Raw genomic sequence first — 24,108 nt, 5'->3', positions numbered from 1 at the left:
AGTGGCCAGTGAGATGGACCACGGGGGCAGACACTGTTATGCCCAGGTTCATGACTCGTGAGCAGAAAGAAGAAATGTGTCAGAAAACTTTAGGGGAGGGAGAGAGGTGGGAAGTGAAAATAACAACTCTGGAAATCCTGAGGTTCCAGATGAGGCTTAAGGGAGAAAATAAAATGGGGGTTAAGGCAGGTTACACTATAGTAGCAATACAGCTTAAATGCACATTATATATAATTTTCTCGATAGTTTTTTTTTTTTTTTTTTTTTTTTTTGACAAGGTCTTGCTCTGTCACCCAGGCTGGAGTGTAGTGGCACAATCATGGCTCACTGCAGCCTCAACATCCCAGGCTCAAGTGATCCTCCCACCTCAGCCTCCTCAGTAGCTGGGACTATAGGTGTGCACAACCACGCTTGGCTATTTTTTGTATTTTTTGTAGAGATGGGGTTTCACCATGTTGCCCAGGCTGATCTCGAACTCTTGGGCTCAAGTGTTCTGTCCACCTCAGCCTCTCAAAGTGCTGGGATTACAGGCATGAGCCTGGCCCTCAACAGCTTTAATTTGCTGGTTTAAAATCTAGTAAACATCTGGGGAAGCCAGGTGCCTGATCATCCCAGACCTGCTGGAATTTTTTTTTTTGTTTGTTTTTGTTTTCCCTTTAGAAAACACAACATGACCAAGGACATCAAAATGGCAAATTTGGGAGTAAAATGTGTTTATTTCTAAAAGCTCCCCAATTGGTTGTGGCAGGCAGCCGGGGTGGAGGAACTGCTCTAAGAAGCCACTGTAAACCAATACTTTATTTACGGGTAACGCCTTAGGGAGAGCTAAAGCAGGATTTAAGAAGGGCCAGGAAGCAAGGAGGGTATGAACAGGAGAAAGAAGACTGTTCAAAAGGTTGGGGCGAAGGTATAAATGAAGGCAAATTTAGCATCAGGTTGGTTGCATCAGGTTGAAAATACATTTTAGATGTATTTTCTAGATTTTAAGAAAGCAAACCACAAGAAAACCCGTCCTTTGCACCATCTTGTTAAAGAGGACTGTTAGTGCATTCACGTTTAGAGAACGTGAGACTTGCCTTGTGGGTGGGATGTGTCCTTTTTCCGTGTCTCTTACATCTTTGCTTGTCTTCATGCTCTGATAATGGTCCACCTGTAGCACTGCCACAATTTCACTGGCACTAGGAAGTACTGTCCCCTGCCCACCCGTGCCAAGATGGGCAGGAAGCTGGCATAGAGTGTCTCAGGGGGCCATGCAGGAGCAGCGCACAGCTCTCTTCTCCACGCCTGCTGAGAGTGCTTAGGTGAACATGCATACATGCTTCCGGCTACCACACGTTAGCCTATGAAAGGCACACAGAATGGGTAGCAACAGAAAACAATACTCAGACATTTGCATCTTGAAATTTATTTCTGGTGTTTTCCACCGCGCCTCCCCTTGTTTCCCCACATCTGCCCCAATCTGCTTGTTGAGGCAGATGATGATTATGATAAGTCAATCGTTTTTCCTAAGTATGTTCTCATTGATGCAGGGGAAAAGGTACCACCGATTTCTTATATTAATCCTCCCATAAAATTTGAGTTGGTTGTGGTACAATCGCTAATAAAAATTATATTAAAAAAGGATAATCTTTGCAGGGCAATCGGCTTATAATTTAGTTCACAAGAGCAAGTGCCTTTAAATGCATAATTCACTTAAGGCTGGGTCCTCATCTATCCAAACCATCTCTCTACTCATTCTTCTCTGAAAAGTGAAGATTGCAGTCTTTCCTTTCCACCTGCACTCCTCCCAGGAAATATCTCCAAGTTCTCCTTGCTTTATCGAGCATCCATGCCAACCCAGAGACAGCTGTTCTGCTGCAGTGGTCGCCCAAATCACTTCCCTTGAAAACAAATGGGGTGATGCAGTATGTTGCATTTGCTTTTCCATAAAAATAAATTGACACAATACAAGCAAGTCTTCTTTCCAATTTAACAGGGCATGAAACTAGTTCGCTGAATGAGGGCACATGCTATAATATGAACTCGAATGGCGCACATCACTAATATCAGGAGAAAGGTAATTATTAATCAGCTTAATTGCTTCACCCAGGAGAAGGAAAAAAGAAACTTGCTGAATAGATTTCCATTGTCTAAATTAAGGTTAGCTCTTTAGTCTTTATTACATTCCAAGCTCTTCCATTAGAACATATGTAATGACATTTTATCATCATGCTAATACTACTTCTGAGGTTTCCCCTTAGGCACATAAGATTTTCCTATTAGTATAAAAAATGTGGTGACATTTACTTATCTGGTAGTGTTTTATAGATTTCATAAATAACTGCAAGAAACAAATTTCATCACAGAGTTAAAATATTTAATGACAAAATTAGGGTTTGCTGTAACAGTGAATCAATAGAGCAGGTGTTACTTATCTCTGAATTAAACAAAAATTATATTTGACATCTCAGAGAACTTCTGAAGAATTAATAACTGTACGACAGACATCAGTAGTGTCACAATTTCTAAAATTAAGAGCTAAACCTATCTTTAATGCCCTTTATTTAGGGCATCCTGTAAATAATTTTAAATAGATACACAACCTTTGCTAGCCACAAAAGTAGTATTAAAACAGATTTCACTGTAATTTAAGTCTAACACGTAATTTGAACTTCTTCAGAGCTTGAAAAAAGGTAACTACTGATCATGTTACATTTTACAAATACATTCTTTAATATGAAACATTAACCTGAATAACTGCATACTTTCTGTACACAGGTATCTAATAATACTAGTGAGAAATACTATAGCTATATTCCAGGAAGAAGTGGTAATACTGGAAAGTTTTTTTCCCTTATGAGTTGTCCATACAGTAAGTCCTTCACAGAAATATAGTATCCCAAAATTCATAGAGAAGTGCAGAAATGAAAGAAACAAATGAAATGTCTTCTGACAAGCTCAGCCAAACAAGCTGGTCCCAAATGATGAGAGTTATTTTGTCTAAGTTCGACTGTATGAATACTTTGTACTGCAGCACCTTCTACAAAAGGATAGCAAAGAACTTCACATGTGTTATCACTGGGCTCCTCTGCAAGAGGCTGGGAGGTAAAGGAGGAGCAGGGATTGCTGTTGCAGCCCTCTCTGTTGTGGGGAGGCCTAGGTAGGACTTTGACACTGAGAGGTCAAAGGTATGAACACAGCCTGGAAACTAATCATTAGAGGGGGCTAATAAAGATTCAGGTGGGCTTTCTTCTAATTCAGGCTATTTCCAATGAGACTTAGGTCTAAAAGGATAAGCAGAGAGTGAGGAAAGAGGGCAACTCATGGAATAGTTACATGTATCAACAGTAACTATTATAATTCTACCAGGGAAGAAGAATCTTGGGTTTCACAGTATGCTTATGACCTCATCCTCAGCTACTTTAGAAGCAGCTTCCCAAACACTGTTGTTAGAGAGTTGGCAACTAATTCTGTTCTTGAATTTGGCGGATTGTCAGGGGGTTTTAGATTTATCCTTTCAATTATTTATACCAACTCTCTCTCTCTGAAACCAGAATCCCATTTGGAAAGATAAATACCTCTCTCTCTCTCTCTCTCCCCCCCGCCATCTCTCTCTGTGTGTGTGTATTCTGAACTGAGGTCTGCAAAGTCTATTTGGAGTGATATTTGGGGCTTTTCCTAGAAATAAAAATAGCTTCCAACGGTACTCACCAAATGGCATGTTCCTCGCTTCTTTAAACTTTTAAGACACCAAAAAGAAAGTATAAAATATTATAGTTAACTTATATAGTTTATTAAATTTTATAGAGGGTTTTCTTGAGTTGGATCATCTAAAAGGCTTCTGAAATTTGTCTCCAACAAATCTCATCTCCCTTTTAATGTGCACCGTCTAATATTTTTTCCCCCAACAGACAAACTTTCTCTCTCCTTGGGAATGATTAGTTAGGAGAACTTAAGCTATTTAAATCAGTATTAACAATCCAAAAATCATCTTATGCTCCTATGTAAGAGGCTGCAATACACATCGACTCAACTGGCAAAATGGATAGGACGGAATAGATAGGGGTCCTGAAGATTCAGGCAGCTTAAAAATCAATGCGCTGCGGTGGTAGGCTTACAATATGTCTGAGATGTGCAGCTTGTCTCCTTGTTTCATAAAAAAGCACAACTTTTTTTATGTTTAGCATTTTAACCCTCTAGGAAACAAAACTTCCAGACTCCAAGCCCCTTATTATCTTGAGTAATTGAAAATCACGAGGTGTGTAACTGTATTGAAACTGACTGCAATGTAAAGGTTTGTGATTGTGGTGTTTTATATCAGACCAGGCAAGGTGCAACTGCCATGAAATGCAATTTGTCAAGAAACTCACATGTTAAATTACATTAAATAAATAGATAGCAAAAACAGCATCAAAACCTCCAAAATCCAGATACCAAGAAACTAAAGGCCCTTTCCCAAGGACATTATGAAGGTGTCTCTAAAATAGGCGTGACTGTAAAAAGACAAGACAAATATTTTAAATGTACTACTTGTTCACATTATCATTGACACAGACTTTTATCCGGACAAATCAATTTTTTGATAAAAATATAAGCGCTTTTCCATACCAGCGACCATCACTATGACAATGACAAGAGAGACATCTGTGAATACACAGAGGGTTTTAGGCAGGCTTTTCTTTAGGCCTTTACTCTCAAATTTTTATCCTTCATATGATAATTCCAAATAAACACCCTGGATACAAGTGGCAAGAGTATTTAAGCTGTAACTCAGGAAAGATATTTCTATCTGTGATTCTGATTTTTTATTTTTGAATGCAGGTGATGGTTCATGCAAAAGATAACTACACAAGGAGCAAAATCTAAGACTGCTGTTTTCCCCAATAAATCCAATTGTTTTCTACAATGTAGAATTTTAATCTTCAAATTAAGTGTAGCTAGGACAGTGAGTGAAACTAATCACTGCTTGACTTTCATTTTCATCTAGGAAAAATAACATCTGATGTCACCACATTAAAATGTCTTCCTGCTTAATGTCAGAGAAAAAAACACACGTTGCCAGTTTAGACCCAGCGCAGCTTATCATTTGGTCCCAATTTCATATTCAAACTACAAAAAATATTTTTTAATAAAGAAAACATATTCAAAACATATATACACACATACATACACACAGTGGGGGGAGGGAAAAACCCAAAATGAAGCTGATGCTATTGTAGTATTTATTAGCAAGATCATTAGGGAAATGTAAAAATGCAACACCCCTTCTTTCACATCAACATCTGAAAAGAAAAAACAACAACCACGCTAAGTGTCCAAATATTGGAAAAAAAGAAGCAAGCGGAGGTCCCGAATTCTTGTAAAAACTGCTGAACAAACTCTTCAGTTTCTCTTAAGAAGGGTCACCAGGATAGGCAGTTTCTCAACATTTGTGCTTCATGGCAAGCTAAGGAGAGAGGAATGAGAAAAGTAAGACTTTCTTAGCAGGTATTAGCAGGGAGATTTCACTGTGCTGCTCCCTCTCCACCTCCACAATGTGAAGCAACACAAAATTCTACTCTCTGTGGCAGATCACCATTACTAATTACAGTAGCACCTTTAAATGTGCAACATTTTCTCAAATAGTTCCTGGGACATTTCATTTGTTACTCTTCCTCATGACAGCTTTGCTGGTGTATGCATCCAGGCGGGAGGGAGTGCTGTGTGGTGTTCTTTCATCACAGTGAAGGAACAAATGAAAAAACCAATGGACAGGCAGAATGAGTGAATTACCCTAGGAACAGCTGGGGTTCCCAGCTATCCAGGAGAACTGACATCCCTGAATTGTATTTACTGGCATCTCATGAAGTATTAAAAATCAACAGCTTTTAGTGAGACAATCTACAACCATCTATTTAATATGCAGCCTGGACATTCAACCAAGTCCACAGCCCTTCACAATTTAATTGTGTTATTCACGAGGGCCAAAACACACCAGATCCTGACTTTGATTTATGCCTTTCCCATTGGTGTTTGTAAAACATAGTCTATTGAAATACTAGGTCTTTTAAATGGGAATATAAACTACCACAGTATCAGTCAATATTTTCCCAAGCCCAGCCAGCCCACGATAATGTATTTAAGGAAATGATATGCAGGTACAGAACATAAAATTAAATTTGTCTTCACTTTTCTTAGCCAGATCTTTCCCAAGGAGTCCATACAGTGATGTGAACCAGAAGGCAGAACAGAGGCTGAACTGTAACTCCTCATGTATCCAGAGTTTGGTATCAGGGACTAATTCCTGTGGCTGGGGCTGGGAACAACTGGGGTTAGGGTTCTGTGGCTCAGAAATCCTTTGAGCAAAGAACAGGTGATTCTCTGCAGGCAATAACTTTGCAGAAAGCCCTGTCATCTGCATCCTGACCAGGCTTTCTGCCTTTTAAGAATTAGTAAGGCCGATCCTACTGATTTCACCCAGTGGTGCTCTGCATCATTTTGGAAGATGTCACTAATCCATTTCTCCAGCAAAAGCCAGGGCAACCCGAGTCTTCTCTTTCTCTTCTTGACATCTTCAACAAGTAAGTTATAACCCTGGGGCTGCCATCTCAGCTAAGCCACCAGGAAAGGCAGGGTCAACACTCACAAGCAGTGTCCCCAGCCAGGTTTGCATGTGATAGAGGGGACCTTTGGACCAGTCTTCATGTTGATAAGTTAATCTCTGCTTGGGAAACCAGCTGAAAGAGCTCCTAGTACCTCTCTCTGGTGATGCCGGTGAAGACCTCCACAGATGTTCTGCAATGCTGACACTGACAGTCAGTCAACTGTCAGACACACGGTTTGGGAAGTTCCGAATGTGCCCAGGCTGTTGTGCTCAGTGATGTGGGTTCTTGCCAAGAAGGGTAGAGGTCTCTAAGTACTCCTGACCTCGAAGAGTTTATAGTCCAGGAAACATATAGTCCAGGTTGGGGCAAATGGCAGAGCCAGGGCTCTAGCTCAGATCTGTCCCACTTCCTGGCCACACTCTGAACCTCATCACTGTATGGCCTCTATTTCTTGCTCTGCTTCTAGTTTTTATACATTATTCAGCAACATGGACCATCACATCAACACAGAGCGGTTAAGTGTTGTGCATAATAAATACTGACCATAAATATTTGATCAGTGCTCCTGTCCTGGTATTCAATGAGCTGTTAACTTTCAACTAATGGGCTTGTGACAATTTACCCACAACCATTAATCTTCAGCACTGTGATTGTGCTGCTGTTCAAACCAGACCCTGGTAACCAGGACAGTGCATCTGGAATGGAGCTAAGGGGAGCCCCTGGCCCACGACCAGCTGAGATTTGCAGAAATACAGTTACTGGACATTTTGCTATTTGAGTATTGCCATGGTCCAAATGTTTGTGTTTCCCCAAAATTCTTATGTTGAAACCTAACCCCCAAGGTGATACTATTAGAAGGTGGAACCTTTGAGAGGCAGTTAGGTCACGAGGGCAGAGCACTCATGAATGAGATTAGTGTCCTTATAAAGTGGCTGAAGCGAGACCCCTCACCGCTTCCACCATGTGAGGACATGACGAGAAGGTGCCATGTATGAATCAAACAACGGGCCCTCACCAGACAGAGGATTTGCCAGTACCTTGATCTTTGACTTCCCAGCCTCCCGAATTGTAAGAAATAAATTTCTGTTGTATATAAATCACCCAGTTGATGATATTTTGTTACAGCAGCCTGAATGTACTAAGAAAGTAGTATCATTTTAGTTTTTGTTTAAAAATTCCCTAGGAATTAGGAGTGTTAGAATATGGAAGGCAGGGAGGTAAAGCAGAAAGAGCACTGCATGAAATGAGGTCAGGATACCTGCTGCTACAAATCTGCTGTATGACCTTGAGCTCTAAAGTCACAGCTGCTCCACACCTCAGCCTCCTCTTATGTCTATAAAAAAGTCTCCAACTCTAAATGCCAATGGATAAATTTAGGTGTCAGAGTTATTAAAATTTAAAATTTCCTTTTGATATATTTTGTGTTCTTAATATCTCATGGAAAGAGTTCTCTTTCAACGCTACACATGTAACCTACTCAACCTAAAAAATGATAATAATAAAATCGTGACTGATACCAGGGAGATATAGTATCAGTATATCTCCCTGGTATCAGTCACGATTTTATTATTTATCAACAAAAATAAATAATAAAATGATGTATTTTATTTTTATAATACTATTATGATACAATAGTATTATATTAAAATAATATAATAGTATAATACTATATATTATAAGACCTGTGCTCCTAAGACCCAGACCTGAGCTCCTTAAGTAGTAAGGATAGAGGCAGCCATTCCCTCCCAGTGAGAGATATGCCACACACCCTTTCTTCCTTCACACACGTAGGCTAGTGCAAAACAGGGTGGGTCAATGTTTTTCTCTGCAAGAAATGTCATCTGAGGATGCCTGAATGTGGGTAATGCTCTTGTCTACTGACTCACTGCCTATGGTGGGGCCGTCAAAGCACTGCACCTGCTGCAACATGTGCTTTTCGGCAAGGGAAAGTGAGCAGATCTGATTCTGTGACTGTGGTCATTTTCCTAAGGTTAACTTTGCATGAAGTCGGGAGCTCAAGAAAGAACCATACTTCCTCAAACCAGGCTCACCAGAGTGGAGGTAGGGGAGTCAGTCTGGGGAGGCGGAGGGGAAAGGATCATTTTCTATCTGCACTGTAGACGACGAACACCTGCATATTTTGAAGTCAGGGTTGTACAAAAGTGATTCATTCACTCTTGCACCTGGGTCATTGCAGGAGTCCTGGAACAAGTTAGAAGGCCAAAGACCGTTTTCTACTGGACTCTACAAAGGTGTGCCAAACTCTCCAGCTGGGGTTGGGTGTCCTTATTCAGCTGGGAGCTCTAGGAGCTGCCACCTGGCATTGCCATTTTCTGCTCAGGACTCTGCCATGTGTTCTGGCCCCTACTTGTAAGCACAACTTACTCCTTCTGAGTCAACAGAGCCATGCTTGTCTAGGGGGTAGAATGCCTGGGTTCCATCTCTGAACTCTCCCCTTACCAGCAGGCCTGGCTGTGGCTTGTCCAGTAAAATGATGTCTTCATGGTCAGCCTGTCCTAGCAGGTCCAAATCAAGAGTCCTAGGCCCTGGGAAAATAGCCACACCTTATCTAGAGAGGTCAGTCTGCTCGTTAGGAATACTGCCAGTGCCAGTGATTCATAGGCACACATCCCAGTTTCAGACAACTGCAAGTCTGGCCATGACACTCTCAAACTCACACACATTAACAGACACTAGTAATCCCTCCTCTTCCCCCCGAGATTACCTAAGGGAGGGGAAACCAAAATAAACACAAGCTGTCCATGCCTCACACCTCCTGAGTGAAAGCAGGTAACTGCTAGGCATACATTTTCCCACTGGTCAAGCCAGAGACTCCTTTGCCTTTGGTGGCTGCATTAGTTTCTATCCTGATAGGTCCTGTTTCAAGGGCTGATCTGTGTTTAGATAGTATCAACATTTAGCAGGAGGCCCTCCCATACCCTTTTCCCTTTGGGTTTGGGAGGCACAAAATCTTCTCCTCCATTCCTTCCCTGTCCCTGTGTTGAGGATCCTCAATTACCAGTATCAATTCTCCAATCCCTCAACCATGCTCATTATGTGACTGAATAGGGCAGGGTCACTTAAAAAAAAAATATATATATATATATATTCATATATATATTTCATATATATATGAAAATGATTACAAATAATAGTAATTTAGATTTATATGTGCTACATACTGTGCTAATAGCTTTGAACTCATTCAATTCTCTGAACACTCTAAGAGGTAGGTACCATTCTCATAAAGAATAGTGCTCTATTTTACTGATGAGAAAACTGAGGCTTAGAGAAATGAAGCATTTGCCCAAGGTCACCAAGATGGTAAATGACACAGCTATATTCAAACACAAGATGTTAACTACGATTCCATATTGCTTTCCCAACTACCTAGCAAACTTGGCCACAGTATCAGGGAAACAGGGCTACCAGGGTCAAGAATTCAGGCCATCTGGTTAGGTGATCCAATCCAGTGTTTGTACAGCCCCCTCTGGGAGGGACGCCTGCGTGGATGACATCCAGGTATTGTCTACTCCGCCTTAGGAAGAGCAATTTCACAATCTTCCTTGGTAACCTGGTTCATGGTTTAATCATTAACCTAAATTCTTGTTTTAGCAGAATTTTATCAGCGCACTATTGATTGCTCTATTCTGTGTGGGAAGACATGAAAGATAAATGCCTGTACTATCACCCTTCCTAGAACTGAAGACTGTCATAAAGTTATTCCCTTTAGCCTTCTCTACACAACTCAATAACTTAAATGTTTCCCCAGATTTCCACTATCCGTTCTCCCATTGAAATCACGGAAGCTGCTGCTGTTGTTAAACAAGCTGACGCTGTAACGCCAGCATTTCCATGTCATCATTATCTCTGTGTCACAGAGACTGGAGAAGGGAGGAAGGAACTAGGGAGACCTTAAATCCAAGTTCACTCTCTCTGCATCTGCACCAACAGCGGCAATCTGAGGCTCTGGCCTCCAGCAGGGCTGTCTGCATTTTCAGGCAGATCTGGCCAATTCTCCTTGAAGGAACTCGAAATGGGCCCCACAGGCAACAGTGCATTAAGACCCTGTCACGAAAGAGAATGAATAAGATGACAAGACAGGGTTGCACAAAGGGGATGCAGGAAGAGAAGGCAGGAGTCATCCACTCAGAGCTGGTTCCCCAGCTGGACCTGAGCGTGAGCCTCCAGAAGAAGTCACCGCAACTCAGCTGGGGATATTTTTCTCATTGCTTTTTAGGCTATCTATCCATCCTTGTTTCCTCAGCAGAAGTGGGGTTTCTGTTAAAGCCAGTTATTTTTTTTTCCCCAAAAGGTCACCTGAAAAGTGTATTTTAAGGGCCAGATGGTATAAGTCTGACATGCCAACACAAGTCATCAGCAGATGTTGTTTCTGGAAGCCTAAATTCAAACCACTAACCAGAAAAAAACTGCCCTTTGATCTGAAACACAAGAACAGTAATAAATCCTCTTTATCACCTGACCAACAGGGCCTCTCTTTCCTTTGGTTTATGACTGCCTTAGATAGCTGGCTGCCAATAAAAACTGCCCCTTTCCCTTCTAAAAGACGCAGTTCTCAGCCAGTATGAGAATGTGCAGTGCGCACTCAGTCAAGCAGGAAATGCCCTTCTCTGGATTCAGGGGCAGCAGAGAGTATTGCTGGCAGCTCAGCGCTGGTCAGGTCAAGCTCAGAGCCCCAGAATTGAGGCCCTGAAATAACAACCCACCCCTCTCAGAGGGAAAACTAGCCCCGAGGTGCATAGTTCCCTGGGACTAGGGCTTGCTTTGTGTCTGGTGAAGAGATAAGGACACAATGGCAGACTCAGGATGAGAAAGGGACAGGATGGAAAAGCAAGCACGAGCAGCCTCATGTCCTCTATGTGTTGGCTAAGTTGGGCAGGGATATTCGAAGACCTGATCTCTTCTCCCCCACCCGCTATTCTGTGCCTCGATACCTGAGCCCTAAACTTCTGAGCAGGAACTAAAGATGGTCCATAGTTCCTAAAGATCCAAGGTCAGAAGGTCAGAGAAATGGATGAGGACATCAGAAAAGAGCCAAAGAAACCAGGTACAAGAAGAAATTTTCCACGACTCAGGTGTTTAGTAAGTAGCAGATGGGAATTACATAAAGGGGAAATAAAAATCTTAATTTTGTATCTCATGACAGGAAAATACTGAAATAAAGTTTCTTGGCACTGTAGCTCCCCAACACCCCAGAGCTGAGAAGCCCGCCCCTCTCTTGGCCCACCTTGTGCGCAGTTTCTGCAAACTGCTGGGCACTGTTCTTCAGGTCTTCTGTCTTCTCCTCTGCTCGGCCTAATCTCTCTCCGCGCTCATTCAAGGCCTGGCTTGCCTTCTGCACTGCGCTGGTCACGCTGTCGGCAGCTGAATGGAGGATGCTGTTTCCTGAAAGGAGGAGAGCAGGAGCATCAGAAGCTGGCTCGGCTGACCCACAGTGACCAGACTCCTGCAGGGTGAGTACCCTGTAAGAGGAAGGCAGGTCACACTGCAGAAAGGCCACTCGTCTAGTGTCTAGGAAACAGGCCGACGACATTTCTTTTGATTGGGTTTGACTGATACACTTGTAGCAAGAACAGCCATTGACTCCAGGACCTAGGAAAATCCTAAATGCTTCTTTATAATCCCATCACTAACACGCCAGTAATTTCCATTCTGCCAGTATCTGATGAGGCTCAAAAGGATGGGGCCTGTCTGGATTTACAACTTGGTTTGCAAAGATAAGTGAAAATATTGACAAGTTCACAGAATTAGGCAAGTTCAGTGAGACATATCTGGATCTTATGTTACTTCCTTTTGACCCGTGGTTTCGGTGAATAACCATAGGAAAACTGGGACCACAGAACTTTTCTAGACAGAATGTTCTATATTCCTTCCAACTCTTCTTCTTCATTTTACCCCTTCATCCAGCAAGTAAAGAACATCCCAAAATGTACAGCTTCATGTACGAGCTATGATCCAGTCTCAAAGCTCAGAGTAGATGTGTCTGCTCCCAACCTTGAATTCTGTACCATGGCTCGGATGGTTGGGACTCCTTGCCTCTGATCTCTAGTATGTGAAACACGGAGCCTCAGGACCATACTTAGCCAGCAGGTACAAAACAGTGATAGAAACCAGCGCTAGAAGAAACTTGGTACTTCCAAACTCAGGAGTGGTGATACCAAGAAAGTTGAAAGCCATTGCATCTCAAAGGGTCACGCATTCCTGACATCCCATTTGCCAGGACTGGGCAGCAAAATTCAATAGTGAAGAACTTGCCGATGCATTAATCACTGAGAAATAGCAACTTGCAAAATGACAACCAAAGGAAATTTATAGCTGTATTTTGTTAACATTGAGTGTGAGATATTTAATGGCATTTTATATAATGGCTTTATGTCTTTGAATACGTTTATTACATCATTTAACTTTGTACCTGGGATGGATACATCCAGCCACAGACAGCTTTTAATAGAAATGCAATTTGCACTGGTCTCAGCGGCAAAGGTTTCTTAATTTCTCCTCTTTGGGCACAGTCTGTGGTTTGTGGAAAAGGATCTCAGGCAAAGAAAGTGCCTGGACTGGAGGAAGCACTTAGTAAATGTTTTTCCATTTTTCTTCTTTAATGATGGATTTCAAGGGATTCAATTATGCACTAAGGGGAGGAGAATGGGGTTAACTCAGTGTTACTCAGTTGCATCAAGCACTACATGAACCAAGATAAATCAGCACAGATAAACAGGGAGCAGAGGAAGTGCAGGTTCTAGGTAAATCTGGTTGAATGCAAGGTTGGAATGAAAGGTCTGGGTCTTCAGAACAGATTTAGGAGGAGAAATCTCGGTCCCCTTTGCTTTCATATCATACTCATAACTATGGTAATAACCTATCCATATGCTCAACCCTTGAATACACTTTGCAATCATACGGCAACTTCACAAATATTATCTCACTTGATTGTCACAATTCTACTGATAGGATTGAGACTAGCAGAGGTTAAGAGGCTTGCATGAGACTGTATCACTAGGGAAGTGACATGGATAGAACTTGAGTCTGGTTTTCCAGTGACTTTTCCTTATTCTCTACCTTGTTCTTTGCAGATACGATGTTGGTCCAGAGAAGCAATCACTAAGACAGAATTGTGGGCAGACTGGTATACAGATAGGTTTTGACAGGTTATTTCCCAAGGTAACACCTGACTGTTTCCGTCCTCAAGGTACTCCTCTTGGTAAATTAAGAGTTATTACCCATGCCACATCGAAAGTCAAGTTTTCTCAAAAAAGGAAGAGGCCAATGGGGTGGAACAGGAAGATGGAGAAGGGCGCAGAGGAGTTGAGAGAGGGCACAAGAAAATCTCCTTTTTCTGCTTCCTTCCATTTATTCACAGCTTAGCCACCAGGGGACTGGGAAAAGATAGGGCAGGGAAGCTGCAACTTCACCACTAGGAATAGCTGCCTTAAATCAAAAGGATTTTAGAATTAGCTACTATAAAATTAAGAGGGTATATAACCAAGACTTGCCTTTTCCCACTGGAATTGACCTGCATGATCTTCACATTGTGTTTCTGGATTGAACCCACTATACATAAGCCTTGCTGCTTTGTTATTTGAAATTAATCTTGCACATGATGTCAGGTAACATCACACTCAGTTTTATATGATACTGTTTAGCAGGAGTCATTATAACTCATAGAGAACTAGATGCTGTCTTCACTGTTGAAAGATGACATTGCTGACTACTGCCAATAGGAAATCCACCTTCAGTTATTTTTAGGCATCAGGATGAATTTGAACAAATTTCATTTCCTCAGTTGAAATAACCTCTTCCAGTTTCAATTCTGCCCACATTTGAGGCCCAGTGAAGTCCCATCACCTTTATTAAGCTTCAGGTCAATTCCAATCTCTCCCTCCACTCAAATCCCTAAATAATATCTATATCCTTCTTGGTTACTTAATTAAGTACAATCACGGGCAACTCTTCTCCTACTTGACTTTTTCACCTGTAGATGCAATGACTTCCCAGCTGGATTACAAATTCTGAGTACATCATTTTGCTCTGTTGACAATTCCCTAAATCTTTAATATTTCTCTTCTATTGACCTAGATCTTCTGCTGACTTATTTTCTTCTATCTGGGATCCTCTTGCTCAAACTGTAATCCCAGGGTTCTTCCCCTCACTCTCTTCTCTTTTGCACTCTACAGACTCTCTCTCGAGCAATCTCATCCAGCTCTTGACTTCCATAACCAAATCCTTATCTTTCACTAGGTCATGCTGCTGAGTTCCAGGCCCATAGGTTTTCTTATGGAAAACTCCAACAGAATGACCCAAAGTTATCTTGAGTTCAGTAAGTCAAAACCTCATCTCATTATCTTTTCCCTTCACACCTACTTTTCCTTTGGGTCCCCCGCTTAGCAAACAACCCCAATATCTGCTCAGGTCCTTAATCCAGCCAGAAATCTGGGAGTCTAGTCTAGGCACCTTCCTCACAACTAAAGGTCACCTCCTATACAGCTCTCTACACTCTGCCTCTTTACCAACCTCCTGCCTCACATATACACACAATCTTTACCACATCTATGACAATTACTAGAAATAAAATTGCTGGTTCAAAGCACATATAGGCTCTTGGTGTATGTTGAAAATTGCTTCCCTGAAAGATTTATTCAACATTCAAAACCATTCATGAAGTACATACTATGTGCCAGGCACTATTATGTTGACACAATTGGCAGAATGACTTTAAGGGAGTGATTTAACTTGTCTGATCTGTAAAATGTGGGTTGTACCATTTACCTCACGTGTCTACTGTGGAGATGAAGATGTACATGCAGTGTCTGCAGGTACTCAATGGAAGTTTGTCCCTCCACCCCCCTTAAGACTACATCTTCTACGTAACTTTGAAAAAAAAAATGGCACATCACACTCAATTCCATTGCATGTCACTCTCTCTTCTCTACTATCTTGGGGCTAAGTGTTTTGAAGCTTGCAGAAGATACTCCTTACATACCTTTGTATATCCTGCTATGTGTAGCACAGCATGTTGCTCAGAGAGGGAGTTGAACACATACTTATTAAATCACGCATGTTTTGTAAATAGGACGCCTAACTCAAAAGTTGGGACTCATCATATTGTGCTGAATTAAATCTGGAAATAAAGCAGCCTCCTGAGGCAGACGGCATAGTAATTCTTTCTAAATAGACAGGAAGCATATTAATACTCAAATTTATTCAAGCAGTCTGAGAAGCTGTCAACCATGGCAAATAAAGTCAACTACTTTTGGAATTAGTCTCTGGAGAGTAGAGCTGAGCCCAATCTAGCTTCATTGATCTTGCCTTCATATCAGTTCCACTTAACGTGTGCTTTTAAAAAAATATATACGCTGACATCTTTTACTTTAAGTGATTTAGAAGACTTCATTGAGAGAGCAACTGGAGATAAAGCTATAGCATTGTGTTCAGTCACTGAGAATACAATGAAAAGAAATTTAAATGTATAGAAAAATGAGAGAAAAGAGTAAAGTATATTGAGAAGTGATAGGTGAAGAGAAAGGAGGAAACTTTTTAAGAAGTACATAAAATACACCAACAGTTCAATTATCAACATAATTTCATTTGATCATGCTACACATCAGGGTGTATCTTGGTAATTAAAATCCTTAATTCTATTGCTAGTAAAAGGCAATTTCAACAGAATTTTCAGCAGCTACTTCTATGAAATACACATAGAGATATTTGAAATGTAAAATATTCATCCTGTTTGGAAAATAAGGCAGCAGAAAAATAATCTAAAATATAAATAATATATGCCCATCTATACTCAGTGCTGAGTCAACATGCTCATTTAAGAACACTCTTTTAAAACAGAGATTTCTTAATAGTTTTGCTTGAACTACTTCTATTCCATAATCAATTTAACCACTTAAGAATAACTATCCAATAAACCCCACTTATCTAAACTAACTTAGAGGAAAACTAATTTGAATTTTGGGAAAATATGTATGTATGAAATAGATAAGAGTTCTAACAAACACAAAAATTGGCAGGGAGACCTATTATATTTAATCTGTTTATAGGCCAGGAACATTGGTGACTCTCATATAATCTGCCAAAAGTATTCAATAATAATTTATTCTCTGCGTAGATGAAGTAGGCCCTATTCTATTCACATCTAGAGTTATTTTTCTTAGCAAAGTTATTTTCATGGGTAGTACCTAAGGTACAATTAACTCTTGTTCAGTATAAGTGACATGTAAATTAATTTCACAGGATACAAAAAGGTAGGATTCACCTGAGATGGTGTTTTTTTCTTTCTTCTGCTTTCACTCTGTGACAATTTTATTGCTCAGTGTTTCTACCACTAGAACACATATTAGCAAAAGAAAAGTTACATAGAGATCTGGCTCCCTGAGAGCCTGGTCTCCTTTCAGTCCCAAAGTCACTCAGTGCCACTTAGACACCGTTCTGCTTCCTGTGATGAGTGGCTCTACTTCTGCCCCATCCTTGGTAATTCAGTTGCATGATAATCATGATGCTTCAAAGGAGGCTCTGTTTAGTACTGTGACTGTCACTAAATATTTTATAGATGAATAGTAATTTAAATAATAATGACGATACTAGCTTTTACTTCTATGAACAGAGTGATTAAATGCAAAGGCCTACCCGGTGATAGAAGTTGGTTCTTAATCCACAAAGTCCATTAATTATCTGTGAACTTAGGCAATACCAAGCTCTTTCTATATTACACTGACTAATCAATACTAAATCACACTGAGAGGTGACAACGTGCTAGCAGCCTTCGCTCACTCTCGGTGCCTCCGCGGCCTCAGTGTCCACTCTGGCCACGCTTGAGGAGTCCTTCAGCCCACTGCTGCACTGTGGGAGCCCCACTCTGGGCAGGCCAAGGCCAGAGCTGGCTCCCTCTGCTTGCAGGGAGGTGTGGAGAGAGAGGTGCCAGCGGGAACCAGGGTGTTCGTGGTCTAGCCTGAGTTCTGGGTGGGCACAGGCTTGGCGGCCCCGCACTTGGAGTGGCTGGCAAGTGCCACAGGCCCCAGGCAGTGAGGGGCTTAGCACTCAGGGCCAGCAGCTGCGGAGGGTTTGCTGGGTCCCCCAGCACTGCTGGCCCGCCCCTGCCCTGCTCGAATTCTCGCCACCTCAGCTGCCTGCCTGTGGGGCAGGGCTTGGGACCTGTAGCACACCATGCCCAAGCCCCTCCACTGGTGGGCGCTGGTGAGGCCTGAGCCTCCCCAACGGGTGCCATCCCCTGCTCTGTCACAACCTCCCACAGGCTGAGGAGTGTGGGGGCGCAGCACCGGACTGGCGGGCAGCTCCGCCCACGGTCCTGGAGCAGGATCCACTAGGGGAAGCCAGCTAGGTTCCTGAATTGGGTGGGGACTTGGAGAACTTTTATGGTCAGCTAAAGGATTGTAAATGCACCAATCAGCACTCTGTGTCTAGCTCAAGGTTTGTAAATGCACCAATCAGTGCTCTGTGTCTAGCTAACCTAATGGGGACTTCCAGAACTTTTCTGTCTAGCACTCTGGGTCTAGCTAAAGGATTGTAAATGCACCAATCAGCACTGTGTCTAGCTAAAGGTTTGTAAACGCACCAATCAGCACCCTGTCAAAATGGACCAATCAGCTCTCTGTAAAACGGACCAATCTGTAAAACGGACCAATCAGCTCTCTGTAAAATGAACCAATCAGCAGGATGTGGGTGGGGTCAGATAAGGGACTAAAAGCAGGCTGCCCCAGCCAGCAATGGCAACTGGCTCCGGTACCCTTCCATGCTGTGGAAGTTTTGTTCTTTTGCTCTTTGCAATAAATCTTGCTGTTGCTCACTCTTTGGGTCCGCACTGCCTTTATGAGCTGTAACACTCACCACGAAGGTCTGCAGCTTCACTCCTGGAGCCAGCAGTGGCAACCTGCTCGGGTCCCCTTCCACGCTGTGGAAGCTTTGTTCTTTTGTTCTTTGCAATAAATCTTGCCGATGCTTACTCTTTGGGTCCGTGCTGCCTTTATGAGCTGTAACACTCACCGTGAAGGTCTGCAGCTTCACTCCTGAAGCCAGCGAGACCACGAACCCACTGGGAGGGACAAACAACTCCGGACGGGAGGAATGAACAACTCCAGACGCGCTGCCCTTAAGAGCTATAACACTCACCGCGAATGTCTGCAGCTTCATTCCTGAAGCCAGCGAGACCACGAACCCACCAGAAGGAAGAAACTCTGGACACATCTGAACATGTGAAGGAACAAACTCTGGACACACCATCTTTAGGAACTGTAACACTCACCGTGAGGGTCCATGGCTTCATTCTTGAAGTCAGCAAGACCAAGAACCCACCAATTCTGGACACAACATCACTGCATTTCAATGTTGGACAACCTCTACTATCCTCTTTTAAGATGGAGATTCTTCCAAAAAGTTAAATTTCATCCATACTTTTGTGGTAATGACTAACCAGAAAAATTCTTTAAAAAATTCTGGTTACATCAAGCCTTTCCAAAAGGAAGAGCTGTTAACCCAAGCTGGGCAGGATACAGTGTGAACATTGGTCAATCACAATCACAGAACAGCTACCATACTAGGTGGCAGGTACTATGGTAAGATGTTACATTCCTCGAAGGGAGATACTCTTACCCTTATGTTATAGTTAAGGAAACACATGCACGGGGAGGTGAAGTAGCTTACCCAAGATTAGCCACAAATTGACTCCAAAGCTCTTAACATCTATGTCAGCATTTGCCGAAATGGTTCTGTGAGTTATAGTGTTCCAAGAAAAGCTCAGTTCTATGACAAAATGACTTCGTGAAATGAGATCTAGCCACGTTCCTTTATTGCAGAACTTTGGAAAATCTTTAATGTGTTAATGTAAACTGAATGAAAAGGAGGCAGGGGTGAGAGCAGGAGAAGTATGGTATGCAGAGCTTCCCAAACATATTTACTCATAGGGTTTTTTTGGCCAAGTATCTTAGTAGGGTGAAATTCTGCAGAACTTGCACTCAGAAATGCTACAATAGACTACACTGACTCCTAAGTTAAAGGAGGAAAAATAAATTCAGGCTGTCCTCATCAATTTAGTAATAGGTCATGTAATTACATTAAAAAGGCTTGCTTTATAGAGGATACAGAACAGATAGCGTGCTCAACGGCGGTTTCAGAATTATCTTTTGTCTCAAGTTGGCTAATTTCAAGGACCAAGAAACTTACTTGTTTGTTGCCTGGAGCTGGATGACAAAGAAAAATGGACTCAGTGCTCAGGAATACTTTGTAAGCCCATAAACGCAAAAGCCTACTTGAAGGACACCTTGGAATTATCGATTGCTGTTGTTACCAAGCGAAGAATGGACCATTCTATTAGGTCTTCTTTTAGCATTGTGAAGGTAATGCAGTGGAACCCCAGCCTATTCCCAAGTCACAAGCATATCTGCCCCAGAGGCTAACTAAAGCCTCAGAAAAAAGCCCAATGCCCCCTCCCTGTCATATAGACAACTATGAGCTCATACAATCCTCTCAATTCACTGTTTCAATATTCTCATTGACAGAGGTCAAACATTTAGAATTTTATTCAGGTATCTTTAAACAATTAAATTCAGGAAATGCATAAACACTCACGGGTATCTTCAGGATTTACTTAACCTTGGTTCTTATGAATAGTTACAGGGTATCAGGAGAATGAATTCAATAATACTTCTTTTGCATCTGTTTTGTTCAGAGATTATCAGACTCTCAAAAAACAGGCAACCCTTGTTCTGAGGTTAAAAACCTAACGTGGCTCTAAATTTGGTAAAATGGATTTTGTTCTGTCTTGGGTTATGTTTGCTGACAAACCAGCTATGATGTACAGGTCTCTACTTTTATTACAGTTGGAAGCTAGGGACTTTTACTCTAATACTCTAATAACTGTAATTTCAAGTCCTTATACATACAAATTGAAAACTCTCTACACAATGCTACTGGTTAACAAGCAAATTCTGTTCAACATACTTGCTACTTACCAGCTGTGTTACCTCGAACAAATTACTTACCCTTTTGTGCTTCAGTTTTCTCACCTGTCCTAGGGATTGGTCTAGTATCTATCTCATGAGGTTGCTGTGAGGAATGAGGTGAAGTGCAAATGGGGCATTTAGAACAGTGTTTGGCCCATAGACACTGAACCTTAGCCATTACTAATGAGATAAACTTGTTATCTGGCACTGGAGAGTCTTTCTGTTAAGCTCTCTACTTAGCTCATCTTTCTTTCCCTACTCTCATCACCATGAACATTCATGAAGGAGGAGTCTCCCCTATTGTTACTCTCATATGTCACAATTGTTTTGAACCTCCAGTGGACTACCCCACCCCATGCTAACAACACTGTTCTCTCAAACTCACCAATGACCTATCAAGTCCATTGCCTATTTTAAGTTTCCTCCAGTTGGCCATGGGACCACAAACTGACTGACTACTTCTGAAAGCTGTTCTTTCTGTTGGCTTCTAAAACACATTATTTCTTGATCCATTCCCCAACCCCTATCACTCTGATTCTTCCTTCATTACCTTCCTGATTAGAGATACAAAGTCAGAAAGGTCTAGGCTTGAGCCTGACTTTGCCAAATATCAACTATGTGGCCTCAGATAAGTTACTTAATCTCTATGAGCCTATGCTTTTTCATTGGTTTAATGTCAATAAAAAACAGTACCTATTTTTGGCCGGGTGTGGTGACTCATGCCTGTAATCTCAGCACTTTGGGAGGCCCAGGTGGGTGGATCACTTTAGCTCAGGAGTTTTGAGATCAGCCTGGACAACATGGGGAAACCCCATCTCTGTAAGAAATACAAAAACTAGCTGGGCTTGGTGGTGCATGCCTATAGTCCCAGTTACTGCAGAGGCTGAGGTGGGAAGATGGCTTGAGCCTGGGAGGCAGAGGTTTCTGTGAGCTAAGATGGAGCCGCTGCACTCCAGCCTGGACAATAGAGCCAGACCTTGTCATAAACAAACAAACAAAAAACCAGTATTTATTTTTCATATGAACTAGTGTGAGAAGTAAATGAAATACATATTTAGCATAGGGCTAATAACATAGTATGAGCTCAATGTACTCTGTATCATTAGCAATAACTGATTCATTCAGCTCACTTATTATAGAACAAACATGTGCCAGACACTGTCTATATTTGTCTGCTTCACAAATTAAAAACCTTCATATTAGCCCAATCTTTTCCTTCCTGCCCTTCTTCTGACCTCCTCCTAAATTCATTGTGTCAGTTAATGGCTCCTCTGTTCACCTAGTCTTCTACTCTCAACTGACCTGACTCTTAACTTCTCCATCATATCCCACATCAAAATGCTCAGAGAATCCAGGACATTCTCTCTCAGCAAGGGCTCTTCACTTAGTCCTCCACATTATTTCTAGCCCCCATGGTACTTTAGGTTCTATTTCAGTCGTACTGGACAAAGACAGCTGCCTGGATGGTGTTCCTGCCACTAGTCTCTAAGTCCTCTAGTACCTGATCCTCTTTCTATACTGGTAACCTGATCATGCCACTTTCTCATTTCCATGCTTTGCTGCTCACCCCTAATACAACACAACCAAGAAGGCCTTTCCTAATCTAGTTCCAGGCTATTCGCTTGCCACCTCTGCAGGACCCCCAACAATTATCTACTGCCTCAATGTTTCTTGACAGATTATAGAAAATCCTTAAAGTTTTATCAGTTTCTTACTATGTAGAACATATAATAAATGAATTTGAAAACAAATCCATGTGAACAAAAAGCTTAACAAAGAACACTGCATCCAGCTCTGTCCCTAAGGGTGTTCCAACATCAGCAGTAGCACATTTTTTTTATTTGTTTGTTTTCAGCATCGGTATTGAAATGCAAGCCTCACACTCAGATTTAGGTGTCTAGCAATATTTTCTGCTAGAAGAAAGCAAACTTCTTTGGGAAGCAGCAGATTCCAAACCTTTGGGCAAGGAAAACTCAAATAGGCCTAAAATACCTCATTATTGCCAGACAGCAAGGATACCTCTAAAGATGATAGGGACAGTGCTAAAATGAAAAAGAAACCAGTTTAAAGGAGATCACTGGGCAAGATCACTGATGTGATATTTAGAACATCAATAGTAATAAAAGTTATCACAATAAAGATAATTACAGTAATTGTATATGACTTTGTGGAAGCCATAATTTCTTAATGATACATTAACAAGAGAGTTAACATAAAATGTACAAAAATGAAGCTGAAATACAAAATAAAATTGATTATAATTGGATGTTTTATTGATTTTAATTAGTAAAAAGTATTAAAATATCTGGGTATTTTAAGTATTTATCTACCTACAAATGTATGTATTTGTCTCTATCTGTGTGAGTAGCAATGGGCAAATACAGAAAACTATGAGTAAGCCAAATAATTTCAGAAAGAGTAGAAAGTTACAGAAAGCACTAATGAGCATTAATGGTCAAATATATCCACTAGGTAGAAAGAATGACAATGATGCATTCCAAAGTAGTGAATGCGTTCTCCTCTTTAGAAATTCGGCTATCTGTTCAGATCCAATTGCATCTTCCAGAGGAAGAAACTTCTAGACAACGTGACAAATTATAATAAGATACTAATAAGGCATCTGTATGTTCACAATAATGCTACTATACCAGAGCGACACACAAGAATGACATAGAGGATTATGTAATGCTGGCCAAGCAACGTAAAAGATGCACCATTTTGGGAGAAAGCCCATCAAGTTGAAATCACTGGGCGGATGTGAAGAATACAGCTTAAACGGTGCTACCGAGGTGAAACATGAGGTTCACATGAAGACCCAGTGAGATATTCAGGGACTCAAGTTTGAATCGCCTTAGAAGAATAAACCAGGCAGTGTGCCCCCACTAAAAATCAACTGATTACCAACTCAATCCTCTACACTCAGGAAATATGGAAATAAGCACTTTGATTGGAGAAGAAAATAAATAATGAAGACAGAAATTAAACCTATGGTGTTGCTAGTTCATTACAGGTTAAATATGATATTCCTTTAAGTACTGTAATTATTATTTTTGCATATGCCTTGTCTGTTTAAAGTATCTAGTCAAAATAATCAGTCCTATTAAACTGTGATTGCAGTTTAAATTGTTTAACTTCATCAACTAAGTTTCATAAACAATGTTTATAAAAGTTTAAGAAAATTTGGCTTTTCAAATTGTTCAGTAGAAATATTTAATAAACTGACCATGAAACAAAGTGCAAATAAAAGTGTTTCCTTTCCATGCATATAATCTCATCAGTCTCCAAGGAATAAAATCAGCATCTTAACAGATACATCTCTTTTCTTGCCTCTGAGACTTTGCAGACACTGGTTACTCAACCACTGATCTACTTTCCTTCCATAATCACCTGGTAATTCATACTCATCAGATGTCATTCCACCTTTTACATTTCCCTGCAGGTTTGTTTATTTATTGAATTATTTTTTTGTTTTTTTTTTTGGTTACCTATTATTTGCATTAGGCACAGCAGTAGGCTGGGAACACAGTTGTAGGCAAAATAGACATACTCTCCACACACATTGT

The 24,108-nt window shown here is 41.3% G+C and overlaps 1 protein-coding gene across 5 annotated transcripts in view; it reads right to left on the bottom strand.

Annotated features, from left to right (window-relative positions):
* Positions 1 to 2,334: 2,334 nt before the first annotated feature.
* The window catches only part of STXBP6 (syntaxin binding protein 6), a 265,201-nt gene continuing 243,427 nt past the window's right edge, over positions 2,335 to 24,108 (bottom strand). For all 5 annotated transcript variants that reach the window (XM_030930514.1, XM_030930516.1, XM_030930517.1 and 2 more), the window contains 2 exons: positions 11,812 to 11,969; positions 2,335 to 5,425 (listed from right to left, as the gene is read on the bottom strand). In XM_030930514.1, the coding sequence (XP_030786374.1) occupies positions 5,402 to 5,425; positions 11,812 to 11,969 (182 nt within the window). In that variant the 3' untranslated portion in view covers positions 2,335 to 5,401. The remainder of the gene's footprint in view (positions 5,426 to 11,811; positions 11,970 to 24,108) is intronic.

This window comes from Rhinopithecus roxellana, chromosome 5 (genome assembly GCF_007565055.1).
Source record: "Rhinopithecus roxellana isolate Shanxi Qingling chromosome 5, ASM756505v1, whole genome shotgun sequence".
NCBI classification, from domain to species: domain Eukaryota; kingdom Metazoa; phylum Chordata; class Mammalia; order Primates; family Cercopithecidae; genus Rhinopithecus; species Rhinopithecus roxellana.
This window is presented reverse-complemented; position numbering and strand designations above follow the sequence as displayed.